Source organism: Dermacentor albipictus, chromosome 3, assembly GCF_038994185.2.
Source record: "Dermacentor albipictus isolate Rhodes 1998 colony chromosome 3, USDA_Dalb.pri_finalv2, whole genome shotgun sequence".
NCBI classification, from domain to species: domain Eukaryota; kingdom Metazoa; phylum Arthropoda; class Arachnida; order Ixodida; family Ixodidae; genus Dermacentor; species Dermacentor albipictus.
This window is the reverse complement of record NC_091823.1, coordinates 112484195-112502315: the sequence shown is the minus strand read 5'-3', so window position 1 is coordinate 112502315 and position 18121 is coordinate 112484195. Positions and strand designations below refer to the sequence as shown.

Here is an 18121-nt window from a genome sequence, read left to right as displayed (position 1 = left end):
GAACAGCTGGGAGACCGTAGAAGACGTGGAAGGATCTAGACGCCCTTCATTGAGTGGTTTGGACAAAAACGTGACCAAATTAAAAAATCTCCTGCACTGCAACCTTCGTTTGAGTTTCAGATTAATTGCCAATGACCTCAACATGTACAAAACAATGGTTCACAAAATTTGTGAAACTGTAACATGCAGAAGGTCAGTTTGAAGTGGATGCCGAAAGTGTTAAGTGATGAACAAAAACGACAATCAGTTGACGTTTCCCGTGAGATGTTGGGGCAGTTAGAAAGTGAATGGGACTTTTCAGATGGCATAATAACAGGCGACAAATCATGTTCCAGTACGATTCTGAAACCAAGCGTCAAAGTTTGGTGTGGCACACCGCAGCCCAAGAAAGCGAGAATGTCAAAAGGTGAAGGCAATGCTCATTGCCTTTTTTGATAAGCATGGGGTGGTCCACAAAGAATTTGTACCTCCGGTATAGACTGTCAATGCCATGTTATACAAAGAAATACTTTAGCACCTTCACGGAGCCGTCAAACGGTAATGACCGGAGATTGCCGATCGCTGGAAGCTCCAACACTCCAGCCCACACCACTTTCATTGCGACTGCCTAGCTGGCCTGGATGGGGATTGCAACCTTGCCGCACCCACCGCACAGCCATGATGCAAGCCCAGCAGGCTTCTTCCTGTTCTCAAAGCTCAAGCAAAGCCTGAAAGGTCACCGTTTTGACAATGTTCTCGCCATCCATTGGGCTGTCACAGAGTTTGTAAAAGTGTTTACGGCAGCTGACTTCCAGAGAGCCTTTGCAGCATGGGAATTGCGTCGGCAGCGATCTAGCGATGCCCAAAAAAACTATTTTGAAGAGTTTTAATAATGTGTATCGATCGGATCAATAAATTCTTTTTACCACACCCAGTCTCATTACTTTACGGACAAACGCTGCACAATTGCCAACCAATTTGTGTAGGCACGATTTTTTGGATTTGCTTGATTATTTAGACTTTCTCACAGCACCACTACCTTCTACACAGAGACAATCTATAATGGCGACCGAAATTTTGGATGCCACACTGTAACATCGTTCGATTTTGCAGACCAATGTGCATGTGATGTCACAAACATGGTGCCCATGAATAAGGTTGCCGCCATTCAGACTGTTTCCCATGCCCTTACGTTTGTTGTAAGGTGATTCCTCTGCTTTTGGAATGCTGTGCAGCGGCTGTGAAAACAATCAACTCTGTATCAAACCGCGACCTTGGTCTCAAGCTCCAACGAAGGGGTGCTAGTTAGGCCTAGCAGATCGATGTGGGACTGGGGAGTATGGGTGGGATGCCAAATTATAATGCAATGCTGCCTTTCTTTCTGCAACTTGAGGTTTGCCTAATACTACGTGCCTTGTTTTTGAAAGAAGGAAACTTCTGCTTTCTACCCGAAGTTGCTGTCAAGAGAACAAAAACACACATGCAACTTCAGCAGCGCAAAACCAACAAAGCATGAACGAGCGCTGTCATGTGGTCTTGTACAAGTTCTATCTGGCTGCAGCTTGGAAGAAATAACTGGCGGCCGCTTCAGCAAATGGCAATGGGGGGCCATCCTCATCTCCATCGCTATTGAGCAATGGTGACTTCCATGCTAACTAAATCAAGGCAGTGCAGTGAGATTCAGATATTGGCGGCAGGTTCTGGTTATGCTGAACCATGATTTAAACTTCATGGATGTCTTTTTGTGTGCCAAAACATACGAGTTTTTTTTACTGTGTGTCCTGTGCAATAAAGAATTCTCAAGCTGAGCACCACAGTTAAACCCACTTTAACAATATTCAGACGCCATGAAAATTTTATTGTTATAAATAATAATTGTTATAACCGGGTTGCATGAAGAAAATCAAAATAGGGGATGGCAGAGTAGTTATGAGAAAAATGTAATGGCAGGGAGGCCAGTGCCCTTCCTCACCACTTTCCTCCATCCGGCTGCTCATTGTGTTCTCTCTCTTAACTGCTTAACTCTGCTATCTAGCACACTCCGATCGCGTGTAACAAGCTGCGGCTGTCTGCGTTCAAGTATGGCACTGCTATAACAACTGCAAAGAGGGGTTACGAGCAGCAAGCGACATGTGACCTCTGACAAGGCATCACTTTGGTGATCCCGAAAGGGGCCTTTTAAACAATGCGAGAATGTTGTCATGGTTGCCCATCAGCTTGCAAATGCCAGAAGAAACGCTGGGGCGAGATCGCCCGAAGCATCTCGCCATGTACTTGTCACTGGCTTGCACGAGAAAACCCGATTCCATCAGACTTGCTTGCGTTATGCCAAGCTTGCCAACATCCTTCTCCAAGGCATCCAGGTGCTCCATGTAGTGCATTAAAAGGTCCCTCACGAAAACGACGCCTTGGAGGGACTTAATCATCTGCAGGGCCTACTATGAGGAAAATGTTGAGGCTGCCCTACCACATCATTGTTGTCGTCGTCACTATCTGATGCAAGTGCATTTACGACAATCGTCTCATCGGTTAGAAGGACTTCGTTTCCAAATCTATAGCAGCATGCTTTCTTTTCACCAGCAACATCGTGAATTGCCAATGGCCAGCAGTTGGATCAGCCATCTTCCATTTCAGCAATGAGTCAAACGAGGCTGAGAAACCTCATGGCCAGGAACGACTTCGACGCAACCAACAAAGACGAGCCTGGGCAACTTAATCCGTTAGCAGAACAGCGCAGAATGAGGGGCCAGCCATGGGCCAGCGAGCAAATTGGAATCAACGCAGCCATACGCAGCACAGTTGGCGCAGTCCATTCATGTTTCGTAGTGTGGGAAGGCAACAAGAGAGAGGCACGCGAGGCTGGCGGTGTGGAGAAGGCTGGAAAATGAGCTTGCAGTAGCCGTTGTGGCGTCGGGCAATGGTGCAGTGGCTCAACTTTCTCATTACTTTTTTTTTTTCAAGGACTTTGCATTTAATTACCTTTCAGGGTGGAACCCAGCAGCCAGACTTCATCGTTATAACCGATAATCGGGTGTAGGGTCATTGTAGTAAGCTGGTTATTTTGTCATAGAAAACATACAAAAGTTGATGGTACAGCAGCTTCTAATTGTTATAACGGACATATTGTTAAAACCAGTATTGTTATAAAAAGGCTTGACTGTACTTCATAAAATTTCATTGAAGCTGCGCAGCTCATGAAAAAGTGTTCATTGTGGCAAGAACTTACCCCTATGGGTAATCGAAAATACTTCATTGTAGTGGAAATTTCGTTGAAGCGACATTCATTGTAGTGGAGTCCTGCTGCATCTGAAAGCATCTGGGCACAGCTGTATTCTTTACAGTGCAGAGACAGATTAGATGACGGCAGGCCCTCCAGGGAAGCTTTATGACCCAGTGACATATTTTTCAGGCTGCACCTGGTCTGGGCAATGTTAGTATTTCCTGCACGATAGAGGAAAACTTGCACAAGTCTGACACTTGTGGTGGAACCATGAGAATGTGAAGCTTTCGAGCTGTTTCCGCAGGCGTGCGTGACATGGTTTGCTGCATGGTGCTGATGTTTTCTTTTGGCTTTCCGTTGGGAGGACGCGTTTTGTTCTGCTGAAGAGCAGGCTGTGTTGAAGGAACGGCAGCAGGAGCGGGCCATGTGTCATGCGTTCAGCTGAAGAAGCGGTGGCGTTTCATGAACGCCATCGAGAACTTGCTCGAGAAAGGGCTCGTTGTCGACATGCCAACTTCGCCGTGAGGGAACACAAAGCTGAGGCATTACGACAACGAAGAGCTGCGGATCTCGAGCTTCGCTTGCACGTCTCTTCACAGTAGTGGAAGGGCAGTCAATTTTTTTTAAAGCATGAAATGCTTTTAGCTTCCGTTGTCGGCAACCTTCGAGAGACCTTGAGCCAAAAGACCTTGAGCCAAAATCCTGAGCCGCTGTCCGGGCATTCAAGATAAGAACGGAACGAGAACATCATTCTGGGGAACCAGGCAAACTTAATTAAGAAAATGCTGCCTTTGGCCCCCAGCCCTTTGTACAGGACCACCTTACACATGCTAGTTATTGCACAAACAAGTTACAAAAGATATTGCATCTAAGTTCTTCCTAAGGATTGTTCACAATATCACTCAAGCTATAACTTCTAGTACGCTGAAGTTTTATTGTCATTTCCAATAGCAACATGCAAAAGGCCACTATACACTTTATTGTCATCTTTTGGCACTGAGAGAGGCTTGCCTGTGCTCTTTTCAACACCACCGGTCCATGAGTTCTGCCGTGCGTCCGACACGCCGCGGATGGCTGTTTAGTCGAGGTGAGACTTGCAGTGAGGTTCTGTCTCCAACAGGAAACAATTGTGTCCATATGGAACAGTGCACAGTATGGCGTGGTGTGGTGGGCTATGCCATAGCAAACATGCACTACATCCATTTTAAGGTTGTGGCCAGTATCGTCTCCAACCATTCTGCTTTGCCGGTAGCCATTTTGTGCTTCCATCTACTCTCTACAGTCAAACCTGGATATACCAAAATTGAAAAAAGTTCACAATTTTTCGTTATATCCAGGTTTTCGTTACATGCAGTTTCGCGTTAAGACTGGTAAGGATCATGCCAAAACGAAATAAAAATGCGACAGAGATCAATTGAAGTGAACCCGCGATTTAAAGAATTTATTTAATAGAGAAAAACTGTGTAATTTTCGCTTGCTGTTTTTTCCCGATCGAAGCCACTACTCGGCGCTCCAAGGAAACTAAGGCATCCAGGGCTGCTTCATCGTGCTGCGAGCTGACGAAACGGCACAGCATGTTCACCTCGTCCATCAGTTTTCTTGCGGTAGGCACCTCACAAAACGTATCGGGCTCTAACGAACCGTAACCTTCAAGGCTATCTTTAACAGTTTCCACAAGTGCCGCATCAGTCATCTCTTCCATAGACACGACACTGTCGGGCACCCCACCGTGCATGCGTAGTTCATCCCAGACTTCTGCGACCTCACGTGGGCTTGAAGGTTCGTCTTCAGGGACTGCAGCTTGAATGGCCTGATAGTAGCCAGCCGTTACTCGCTTTGAAGTCGTCGTGGCCCAGGATGCAAGCAAAATCTATGGCTTTCTACTGCAAAATCATGCCACTTATGGGCATGTTTTGTACTCGTCTGTCCAAAAGCCATGCAAACACGGCGTTGTCCATATCAGCATACGTCGACGTCTTCATTCTTTACTTCTTGGCACTTCTGCCCGACCCCATCGCAGTGCAGATGCTTTGTTCTGCACCAAGAATGGTTGACAGGGAGCTGGCTGGTATATTGAAGCGGGCACCGACATCCTTCTTTTTTTCACCGGTGGTAACCGCATTAAAAATCAAGAGCTTATCTTCAAGCTAGAAAACTTTGCGTTTCCTCACAGTGGAACTCATCGCAACGAACCAACACCGTAAACACATACCTGCACATGCACGTCAACACGCTGACAAAGAAAGCCTATTATAAATGCACTGCAAGACACCACAAAGAATTTGTCATAGTAGTGCCACCTAGTGTCAGGCTACAAAATGAAAGCTTAAAGTTGCTATGCTTGCCACGGAGCGGCGCTCAACGTCATCATCATCACCGAGGTTTGCTTGTTTGTTGTGGTTGCAAGCGTTCTGCTCGCACTCTACTTTACCTTTTGATATAAAAACTTACTTAAAAATATTCATTAAAGTTGTGCACTGCTCGGTCGAATTTTGGGCAAAACATTACAAGATACAGTTCAATGATCTGCGCCGTGAATTCGTTACATCAAGGTCAACCGCCGCAACACATTCATTACATGGAGGTCGCCTATACATGGGCCTCAATGAGGGATGTGTTGGGGAATTGAAAAATTTCGTAAAATCCAGGAATTTGTTACATAGAGGTTCAACTGTATTACAGGAGAGTCAGCATTTTTTGTATGCGCTGTACTCAAGATGCACCAGACAACCATCGAGAAAACATGGTAGGGTATTTAAAGAAAGCTTAACATTAATATCATAGACAACACCCATCTTTCAAGCTGCTGTTCTATCAAGGTGCTTAATGCTGCAAGCATGCCGGTCATGCGTGCCACTCGCAACCCTTCTGTTCACAGCAGTCTTTTTTCTGTCATATTATTTTTCACACTACTCGCTTCAAGAATGGAATAGCAATTCACCCAGCAAACCATCCTTCTTTAAACCATCCTTCTGTATTCCATCCAGGCTAAGTGTTGTGATCCATTGTACTCTGGCTGGAACTGAGTAGTTATTAACCTATTTCCAGCTGAGGCAAAACCATGAATGACAACATGAATACAAAAGGCACAACACTGTTAGGCAAAGATTGAGTAGATTGAGTTAATCTAGACAGTTAGATTAGACTGCCTAATCACACAAGTGTAGTGTGCAAAATTAAATGTTATCTTCATTCCTATCTCACTTAACAAGGGCAAATAAGAACTTTAAGAGCCATACACTAAACTGGCACCTAATAAGGCCTCTGTATTGTTTGTTGAGAGCTTGCTCTCAACAATGATCATCTCAAGGAGAAACTAGAAGGTACTAGAAGGCATGTTATTTATATTTTATATTTCTTATTTTATTCAGGAATACCTCTAAAGGCTTTTCAAAGGGGGTGGGTGGCATAATGATAGGGTTTTCTTGTCTGTGTGAGGAGTACTGCATTAAACATGGTATCTTTGTATTGTATCAATTGAGTTTTCAGCATGATACAATTATCATAAACTGTAATGATTAAACGTATGAATGTAGAGCTGCGTTGCACGCATAGAACATTGATCCCAACTTTCATACTTTGCTGACAAGACCACATCTGCATTTCTTACTTTTCTTTCACATCAGCACATCTTTTCTTCCTACTTTAACGAGTGTATTTGGCTTCCTCCTGGTATGCTGTTCACTTAGATCTGGGCTGGTAATACCTGCTGTGCTCATATCTAAAACCTCTCTCTTTTTTTTTTCGTTGGTTTGATTTTTGTAGGCAGTATCACCCAGGATCAAAGGACCAATTGTGGTCACCTCAACATTGTGGGCATGGTTGGTTCTATTGACAATGATTTTTGCGGCACTGACATGACGATTGGAACTGACTCAGCGCTCCATCGCATCATGGAAGCTGTCGATGCTATCGCCACCACTGCATCGAGGTCAGCTCTTCCTTTGTGTTTGTGATTGATGCATTGTGCATAGCAATAGCTTTTGCAACTTTTGTAACCTCTCGCTGTCTCCGTCTTTAACGTTTCCTCATTTTATTTGCACATTGTTCTTGCTGCTGCTTTGAGTTCATTGATGCTGAACAGGCTTTAATATTAGTACTGGAGCTGAGCAAAGCAACTTCATTGAATGATGAACAGTTTGCAAAAATGTCTTCAGCTTAGTTAAAGTATAATGGTACAAATTAGTAAAGGCAGAAATCACTATACAACAGAACCTCATTCATACGATCCCATTACATGTGATTTCCTGGCGCCGACGTACGCATTTGAGAACACAAAATATGACCCAATAGAGTTGCGCTTATTTTTTTACTGGTTCGTACGTTCCCGGAAAACATGATTTTTTGGCACCAACATTTAGTACATTGCCAAACTGCGACCATATGATATGTTTTCTGGCCACTATATCCCGTGTAAACAAGAAAATGCACAAGGCGCATGCGATCGAGAACAGTATATAGCTGCTCGTCGTATCAGCTTTCCTGCGATGCTCACCCGCCCACGTTGTGTCAAAACAGCGGCGCGCACTCAGTTCCTTATTCCCGGTATGAGCAAATCTCCTCCCATGTTGTCGCATGCTGCATTCATAGTTATCGCTGCTGAACCTATTGCAATAAGCATCTTCACATATCTGTTTTACAGCACGCAAGGTGGAGTGCCTTTGGTAGTGCTACATACTGCATGCTTTTAGTTATTGATAATTCAAACGCACCGTCATTCGCTGCTGCAGGCAGCACGATGTGAGCACCACGTTTCATTTCAGTGACATCTGGTGTCGCCACCGGCTCTATTTCGTTTCGGTTTTCCGTTGCCATCTTAAAACACCATGCAATACGAAAACAGCAGAACGTGTCTCCAGCTGCCGGAACCCCACCAGCTCGACGTGCGTCGGCGTCTCGTGCCTCGTGCACCATGATTCGTGCAATGCTTTGCATTACGTAGATGTCAACCACAGTTGAGGCTGTGAAATTTTGTTGTTGTTTCGAATCTTACATTTGCTTAGCACATTTTTTTCTTGCATTTCTTTTTTCAAAATTTATGAACGAGGTTCTACTGTAATTGCACTAATTGGCTTCATTTATTAACTCATTCATCTAGTATGCATTACTGTTTTCAAGAGACATTGAATAAATCCAAATTGTTAGATTAGTTTTCTAGAAACACGACAGTGTTTGTTTTAAATAACAAATAACCTAAGTCTCTGTCAGTCGGGCAAATTTAGTGTCACGTTGAGCAAAAGTCTGTCGCATAAAAGGCTGTTTTTCAGAGACTTTCACATGAGAAAGTGCGTTGGCACACTTTCCAGAGTGCAATCGACAGCAAACCTTCACTCAGCTCCTCCAAAGTGCATAGCCCCAACAATATCCATTGTAAATATCAGTGAGAACAACAAAAACAAAATATTGGTATTTTTGCACACACATTACTTCAATTGTGTTCATTAACTGTCTTCTCTTTGTGCTTTCAGTGATCAATATCAGCGAGTGCCACTATTGCATCTATCATGCAGTTGTCCTCTACCTTATGTTACTGCATCAAATTACGAAATAGTTGATATGTGCAATTGCGTAGTTGTCGTTGCAGTCTTTGTAAAAGCCACTTAATGTGTTTTTCCCCCTTTTCATAATAAAAATGCAATGTCAGTTGCCCATTTCACAGCACTGTGCATTTGTGCAGCCAAGTGCATTTTATACCACCGATATGCTACCTCGATCAATTCCAAATGACACTTCATTTATGTGTGCGTGTATGTGTTGCACAAGAAAGCTGAAATGGCACTCAGTCGAGGGAAGTGTACTCGCTCCAAATGACGCTGAATTCGTCCATCTGACTCGCATGTTGGTTGGGGAGAAAATTGCATCTGGAGAGCCTGCACCATTCTTCAGCTAGTCAAATAATCCACAATGAACAGGAGTTCATGTTAGCTGTGCATTGCAGTCACGATATGCTAGGTTCGACTGCTTGGTATGAGTCGGAGGATTTCACACAGAGGGCACCACAGTCCTCTTAATTACTGCAAACATAGTAGCATCAACGCTCTGAGAGCCACGTTTTCTCGCCAAATGTGACCCCTCAAGGGCAGAATTTTTATTGTTGTTGTAGATTTTAAAATATTCAGGCTGACCTATTGCAAAAAAAAAATTTACCACGGTTTTTTTAGAGTGGCCATTAAGTGACAAAAGATACTTTCTGTAAGTAAACACACATTGTTTATTCATGAATACAGATAGGCTTTCATAAGTGCTTATAGTAAGTATAACGATTTAGATTAACTGAAATAGATATATTCCGATGTGGTATTTTGAGTATTATTCCACATAGGAGGAAGCGCCGCTCAACTCTTACACCACAGCAACTAGCATGCACACCCATAACGTAATCAAACTGTGTACGTGCACGCACGCAAGAAAACTCAATGGTCGTGCACCCGTCGAAAAAACCAAATGAGTCAGAAACAGTCAGTAATCCTTCATTCCATCACCAATGAGGGGCAATCAGTTTTCGCAAGCCACATCTTGAGCGAAAAAATGCAGGCAGGGCAGCATGGTTTGTACATGGCGGCATTGTTTGTATATAACAGCACCCACCTGCGAACATATGTAATCGCACGCCTGTGAGCAACTGATGTACGAGCATCTAGTGGTGACCCTCTGAGGGGTTTGAAACCAGATAGACATCAGTTTTAGGAGCGCAATGAATGGAAACAGCCTGCTAGACGGAACCAATACTAACCGTTGTGCACTATCACACTTGTGGATGCGCAAGCGGTCGCTTAAACGCAAGTATAAAAATTTCATGGAACGAAAACCAAGAGACTACAGAGAAAAACAAAAGTTAATTGTATCTACACAGGGTGGCAGCACTTGCGGGGCAACAAACCATTGAAAAATATGCTTGTTTTACAAGCATACAGGTGGCACTGTAAATATACAACATCAACCGTTTGGGACTTCTTCATGGCACTGTATATTTATGGCATTGACGCTCACAGGGTTAAAGGATAGTGCCGACGAGTTCTTCTTTAGGAAAATTCAGAAAGATTAGCCAAACTCAGTATCTCTCTTTCTTTCTTCTCAAGTTGACGTGAAGTGTAATTATTCTGGTGACACCCTTAGAATTAAGTACAAGCTCCTCTTACAAAGATGCGCTGCAACTCTGCACTTCAAGATGTACTATTTCTGAAGGAGTGGCAACGTTTCTTTATTCGTAAGAATGTACCTGCCATAGTGGCTCAGTTGCAGTGATGTTGCGCTGCTGAGCACAATCGGCCATGGCAGCCACAGTCTAATGAGGGAATAATGCAAAAATGGTTTACCGTGCTTTGGGAGCATGTTAAAGAACCACGGGTTGTGAAATCAAAACTAATCCCGAGCCCTCCACTTCGACATCCTTTATAAACCACTGTGCAGTTGAAAGACATTAAACCCCACAATTTAACTTATAAGAATGCACACCACACTACAGGTGCAAAGCCACAATATAAAAGCAAATTGAAAAACGGCTAATTGCATGACCCACGGATATTTACAAATTTTCTTGCATTCAAAATAGAGGAAACATTGTTTTTTGGCCTCTGCGTCAACACCTTGTTTGTCTACACGTAGAATTACATTCAGATATGCAAAGCTTTAAATGTCTTGCTGAATGCAGGTGCATTACACTGCTCTTCATAGAGTGTACTGTCATTTCTTGTCTTTTCGCTGTCTAGCCATCGGAGGACCTTCATCCTTGAAGTAATGGGAAGACACTGTGGGTAAGTTCTAGAGGGCTGTGGTTGCTGCGGAGCCTCCTGCATTTGTAGTATATGGGGGTGTGCACTCACGTCATCGAGGCCGCCGTATTATTGTAGAGCCACCATGGTGAAAAGCTCCACTTTATCTCGATCCCCATATTTCCAGCAGCACAATGGAAGCTGTGACTAGGACAACGAAATGGAGTAGTAGTACTACTGAACGTTGCGTGAATACTCCCCATTGTCAACTTAAGCCAAGTTAGCTTTTTTTTTTGTGAGCTTTCATCAAGTCTTATGTTATCAACACACTCTTGCAGAGTACGTGAAATGCCCCGCATGCTTAATACAGTAAAACCTTGCTATAAGTAATGGTGTCTTCGACTGATAAATCTAGAGCAGGATTTTTTTGCTTCGAGGCAGCGAATACAGTTACTGCTGGCCGATCTGCAGGAGGTTTGTGCTTTCTTCTGATCATTGCGGATCAACTTGCTCCACGCTAGACTGCTCTCACTTGCACCACCACTGAGGTGTGAGCTTAGGCATAAATTGGAATGGGAAGCATTTATCAATCCCATTTTCATGTAAAAAAGTATGCAACATTGTTCTCGTTGTTAGATGGTAATGTGCAGAGTGGAAGTCGGGCACCATTTCCAGAAATTGTTTGTGTGATGTGTACGCAATGACATCTCATATGATCAGCCTTGGAGCATTCTTGCTGTCTGCTAGCAGTCTCAGATTGATGGATTCTGAGCGCCCGCTCCAGGATTTCAGCGGCCGCTCTAGATCACCCAGTCGAAAGCACCATAAGTTGAAGGGAGAGCTGGCGTTGCTTTGTCATAACAATCACTTGATTATATCGCCGTTGCTACCCTAACTACCAATATTGCCCATGATAGAATGTAAGCACCGCTGAACAAGGACATAGAAAGAAACAGATACAGAGACAGCGCTGGTCTCTATATCTGTTTTTTTTTCTACGTCCTCGTTCAGTTGCGCTTACACATTCTATCATGGATTCAAACCAAGGAACCCACCAACGTGTTTCTACCATTATTGCCCACTGGGGGAGGCCAGCGCTGGGCAAGCTGATGCCAATGTAACCGCTCATTGTGCACTGCTGAAGAATCACGAGAAAAATGAAGGAAAGAGTGAACATGTGTTAATTTATTCTTCTGGCATAAACAGTTTATTCTTGCAGTTCTACTTGCTGTGCCACTTGACTGCAGCTTTAATGAAAATTTTTGCTCCGTTAAAACGAGAATAAATGGATGGGTTTCTACAAAAATTTTAAGGGGATTTGCGATTCTTTCTTTATAACCATTAGTTTGTTGTAACCTGTTCAATTGTAACAAGGCTTAACTGTAGTATTTTTGTTATCCTCTAGGGGATGTACTCATTATGGCCTTTTCATTTCAGTAGTGTTTTTGTTGAAGGAATACCCCTGTGCTACTTCGGGCAAGTTTACCCTCATCGCGTTTTTGTCAGTGGGCTTTAGTGCCGACCAGATTTCTTATTGGTGAAATCTGTTGCAACTCTACTAAGGTAATATGCAGGTGTCTACTCGAGGATAGTTGAAGTCATATGCATATTTAATACTTTCGTGCAAGAGACCTCATTGCATCATTAGCTTTACTGTATTTGGAACATTTGGGTGTGTCAAAAAGCAAGGTTTGCCCTGACAAATTGGCAAATATTGCCAAAAGAATGCACTGATAAACACAACTCTGTGATCACCATGTTTTTGCTGCGCTATCCTTGAGATGGTGTAGTTGATGTCCAAGTTGGCCACATTGCTTACTTTAGCATCGACCTGTATGAATTCTTGTATGCCTTTGGCACTTCATAAGAACCTGCATTTCTGAAAAGGAATGCTAGCATAAGAGTATAGAGTAATTTTTGAAGTTTGCAGAATGCTGCGTATGTGTACTTTACTAAGTTCCTTTTAGCTGTTGGTCATTTTATATAGAGCAGAAAGTCTGCTGCATCAACCAGAAAATTATTGAGCATAAATGACCCTTCCCCGGTGGAACACTATCGAACCTTTTGATGCACTGTCCCGTTGCAAGTGTGCCTCCCCCCCATTTATGCACTCAGTAAAGTTCTGTTCAGACATGGGCATTAAGAAGCGTGCCTTATCGTTGAGGTAAAGCACATTATTACCTAATAGCGGCAGCAAGTGCTTATGTCGGCCCTCAGTTATCTTGCTTAAAGAGTAATTGTCGTGCCTAAGCAGTTATCTTCAGTAAATGCCCACACACATCCACGATTGATGTGTTGGCCCTGCCATGCAGCTTTCAATTGATAATCCGCATTTCTGTTGTTATTCTCTTTCTTCTGTGTCCGTGTTTTCTATGCCTGCTTTTTCATACCATCACTCTAGACCATGGTGCAAGATATATACTATTTACGTAAGGACACTCGCAAGGCACAATCAACCAAATCAAGTACCAGTGGTGCATGCCCGTCAGTCCTCTGACGATAGCAACCATCTTTTGGTGGAGGGGCTCAACTTCAAGACATAAAAGGTTTTATCTCCTGCTGCTGTATCAGCCGGCGCTTTACGGGAAATCTGAATTCACTGATAGATGGGGGCTCCTACTGCAAACGGAGTACCTTTCTCTCTCCGCCACTGACCTACTTCGCTACGCAGCCCAGTCATTTTGACTTTGCCACAATGGGGCGGTTGCTATAGCAACAAGCAGTAAAACGTTTTCAGCTTTAAAGTTGCGTTGTCCTGCCGATGGATAGTCGGCGCTGTCAGAGGACAAATGGGTGCGACCCATTACTACATTACCTGGTCGATGGGGCCTTGCGAGCAAGCCATGCAGTGTCCCCATCTAAGGAGTATATATCTTGCACCATGGCCTAGATGATATGATGAGCAAAATGAGAACAAGGTACAAGCGGGAGCCAACGTTTCGACAAGTGGACTTGTTTTTTTGTTTTTTTTTTTTTTTTCAAGGCAACATAGGCTTTCCTTGGCACTGTAGATGTAGGCAGGGTTCTTCTAAAGGGAAGAGGGGGTAAGGCAAATGGGTATGGCAATGACCAAAGGTGCAGAATTTAGAATAAAGGAGAGTTGTGTGCAAAGCCGGTGACATGGCCGTTTGTCAGCTGGCGTTTCAATGGGCGTGTGCACAGCATCCCTCTAGTATTATCTGCTTCGCTGGAGGTCGTGGGCTATTGTATCTCTGAAAGAGATAAAAGAAGCGGCAGAAAACGATGCTTGTGAAAATTTTTTTTTTTAAATAGGGAAATGGAATAAATCTATATATAAAAGAAAAGGAGGGGAAAAAACACTAAGCAACCAAAATAAGCATTGTTGCCTATAGCTTGGAATTTAGCATGATGAATTGATTCTAGAGCTCCCTTTTTTCCGGACGTTATAACGTCAGGAAAAAATGTGAAATGCATCACGGATATGACACTCCAGGGTTTTTGGGGATGTTGTGTTATAAATTGGAAATGTGCATATGATAGTCAAAGCCACCTGGTGGCTTACTGACTGTCGTGTTCTGTTGCTGTGCACATGATCGGGGGTTCCCTCCCAGCCGGTACATTGATTTTGGTGCGCATTAAGAAAACTCAAGGGGTTGATATTAATCAAAAGCCCTCTGTTAAATTTTTTAATGCTGTATTGTCTTTTTGTGCATTTTTGTGCTTTATAAAACGAAGGTACCTGGCTGTTGTGGCTGCCTTGGCCAGTGAAGCCGACTTTGTGTTCTTTCCTGAGTGCCCGCCAGACAGTGATTGGCCTAAGGTCCTCTGCAGCAAGCTGCATCAGGTGAACTTTCATTCCTTGCCTCTCAGTATAGCAGGGTTGAACTTCAGTGGTATATTCTGAGCATAGGTCGGCATACTCACTTATGAGCACTCCGATTCATACTTGCTCCATTCTGTGTTCACAATGAGCATTGGACAGAGTCAGCCCGGTCGATCGGTCTGTCTGATAAACGTTTGAAAGGTTTCGTGTTTCACAATGTCATTTCTACATTAGTTTTCTCTTTGGACACATGGAAAGTGGGCACTCTTTTAATTCAGGGTTTTCTTAGACTCAAACAAATACAGCCAAACGTATAGGCTGCACATTCTGGCATTTTTTTTTTGCTTTTTGTTTAATTCAGCCCATTGGATAATTTGATCAATTTTGTTGGTTCCATCATGGTCTAATTAAGTCGACTGTGTGTTACAGTAAGACTGTAAGACTTACTGTGTTACTGTGCCGACCTATGGTTCTAAGGTTCAAGAAATTGTTCAGTTTGTGTGTTTACGGTAAAGAAAATTGAAAATTGTTCATTTTGATATCGTTTCCTTGATAATATCTGCCTCACATAAATGTTTTTTTCATGCAAAATTGCAATGCGCATACTGTGGGCTTCTTGCTACTGCTGCATACAGCACGTGCACGTCACAAATGGCAGCGCGTAGCAGCACGATGGGAACAGTGCTGCTCTAGTCGCCACGCACTGCCAGAGTAATTTTTACTAGCACAGAATAGTCGCAGTGATGCAAGAACCTGTTTTCCTTGTGAAAACATCATGAATGTCTATCATTCAAGTCACAGCAAGATGTGGCCATAAATGTGCACCTAAAACCTCATTAGTAACGTCATTTGTGCATTCAGATAAAGTGCACAGCATTGAAAGCTGATTGGTCAGTAGTTTTGCTAGCACTCTTCACGACTCCTTTCTAATGTTAAGCACAGAAGTAAAACTGCCTTCCTTTTCCTTCTTTATTTTTTTGGGCCTACAGCATGTGCAGTTGGCCACAAAAGTTAGAAGACATGGCATTTGCAAGGAAGCTGAATTCCCATTATGCCTGGGCACATAGCCTCAAATACAAAGTTTCAACCTGTGGGAGTTTCTATGACCTACACAGTGATCCATTATATTAAAAGTACCATGCATGAACACAGCGTAAATGAGCATTTGTCGTGGTACCCGTGTACTGTAAACATTTGTAGTGCACTGTACAAGGCCTAACTATTTCTCTTCCCCTCCCCTCGAAGACCTTCTGTGTGAGGGGGCAGACAATATGAGAAAAGAATTATGATTCAAAAGCCATCTAAGAGATAATTCTATATTTCTGAAATCTTGGCACATTGCATTTGTGATTCACTTGTTAGCAGGTAGCACCAAAATACGAAGTGTTCTAGACCAGCAGTCAGTGGGTCACTTGGGAGAACCAGCAGAGCATTCTTTTCTTGAATCTTATTGAGTCGTGGTGCTAGCTTACGCAGTCCATGTAATGTAGTAACCGAAAACTTTGGAAAAGTGCATGAAGTCTTGCCAGTAATCTGAGTGGTGGGATGTGTGAAAAGGTCAGGAAAGTACTGTGGTACATAACACAGTGCTGGTTGTAAACCTCAGTAGCCTCGGATATGTACACGGGACAACTTGCATTAAAAGAAAGCTTCAGCTCTTACTCTCCATAGTTCAAATAATGAAATAATGTCCTTAGGCAAGCACTGACCTGATTTGAAATAAATTTGTTGCATTTAGAAGAAAAAGTTGCATTCTATATTCCATTTCATACTTGGCAGGCAATGCTGCAGAGGCTATGCAAGTAGTATGGCTGTAAAAGACTCACTCAGTGCATTTCACCGTGCTGTCTTTATTGACCTGTGACGCTTTCTACTGAATAACTACTCCGCATATTATTTGGGCACTTCTGTACCTACAGTGCGCAATGTACCGTGCAAGCAGTGCACTGCGACTGCTGTTCGCAAATGCAAGCAGGGCGAGAAGTCTAGTTTTTGTAGCGTGACCTGCTACATCTGAAACAGTCTGTAGTGACTTGAATAGTATGAAATTTCTTGAATAAAAAATTATGTGAGAAACCGAGAGAGAAACAAAGACATGAATAAGAAAATTATATAAATCTCAGATAGAGACCTTTGTAACCGTGTAAACAGAAAAATGCAGACCCAGTGCAATGTTGGAATCGAAATGACACAAAGCTTGTTTGAGTTAGCGAGGTAACAGCGATAGTGAATGACTTGCACGGCCTCATCGCCTGTAGCTGTCAGCTCGCTCTGTCACGAGGACGAAGGCACTGAACAATGCTTTCTGAGGAAGAATGTTGATGAGAGGTGTGCGCACAGATAAGGACTGCAGATATGTAAATACATCTAAGGCTTTTATACTCATTGTGTCAAAGTGGCACATACATACCCAATCTTGGCGATCAGCCAATAGGCAGGTACCCGCTGGTACAAGTTGTTTATCTGGGCACATACCCAGTAGCACTTAGCAAGAGCTGTAAACCATACAGCACAAGTTGTTTTCTACTGGTGCAAGGAAGCACTGGCAAAAGCCAAACATGGCAAAGAAAGCTTCACTTTAAAAGTTATGGGAGTGATATTGAAGCCCTGATATCATTCCTCTAATCTTGACGTCTTCAGGAGAGAGAACACGGCCGGAGACTGAACATCGTCATCCTGGCTGAAGGTGCGCAAGATAAGGATGGGAACCCCATCACGGCTGAGATGGTCAGGAAGGTAAGTGGATGCTGCTTATGCCTTGTTTGGTATTTGTCTCATGTTACCCTTTCATTCCAATTGTCTTGTCTTGTCTTGTCTTGTCTTGTCAATTGCTTTGTCTTCTTGCTTGAATGCTTCACTTTGATGGAATACTGAAGGGAGAAATGGCATATTTATTAAGGCAAAAGCCTTAGACAGCTCATGGGATGAAAAATCTTATGTCTGTCATTACGCCGTGGCACCAAAATTCATGGGCAGTCGAATCCTCCACCTTTGGTGGTACCGAAATTGATAGAGCGAAAATTGATAGAGCCACCATCCATGGTAGAACCCAGGACCATTTGTCAGAGGTGAACCCGCGACCTTTGGTGTTAATTAAGGCAAAGTTAAGGCATAGTTAATTAAGATTTAGTTGATTAAGGCACTCGAGCCCACGACTTTTGATGGGAGTCGAATCCATAACCTTTGTTGGGGGTCGAATCCACGACCTTTGGTGGCACCAAAATTCAATGGCACCACCATTGATGGTGCCATCATTGATAGTCAACCCCAAGATCATTGGTGGAATTCGAACCCATCACCTTTGGTTTTAATTAAAGGCCCCTCACCAGGTCTGGCCATGTTGAGCTGACAAGCGCTGTGCATACAGTGTGCACTAGTGATTGTGTCTGCTAAGTATATCACTATGCGCCACCAAAAGAGCTGAAA

General features: G+C 43.4%; 1 protein-coding gene across 6 annotated transcripts in view; it reads left to right on the top strand.

Moving 5' to 3' along the window:
- Positions 1 to 18121, top strand: part of Pfk (ATP-dependent 6-phosphofructokinase) — a 130503-nt gene that overhangs the window by 11354 nt on the left and 101028 nt on the right. For all 6 annotated transcript variants that reach the window (XM_065440267.2, XM_065440266.1, XM_065440269.1 and 3 more), the window contains exons 4-7: positions 6965 to 7130; positions 10909 to 10953; positions 14608 to 14716; positions 17336 to 17431. In XM_065440267.2, coding sequence (XP_065296339.1) covers positions 6965 to 7130; positions 10909 to 10953; positions 14608 to 14716; positions 17336 to 17431 — 416 coding nt within the window. The remainder of the gene's footprint in view (positions 1 to 6964; positions 7131 to 10908; positions 10954 to 14607; positions 14717 to 17335; positions 17432 to 18121) is intronic.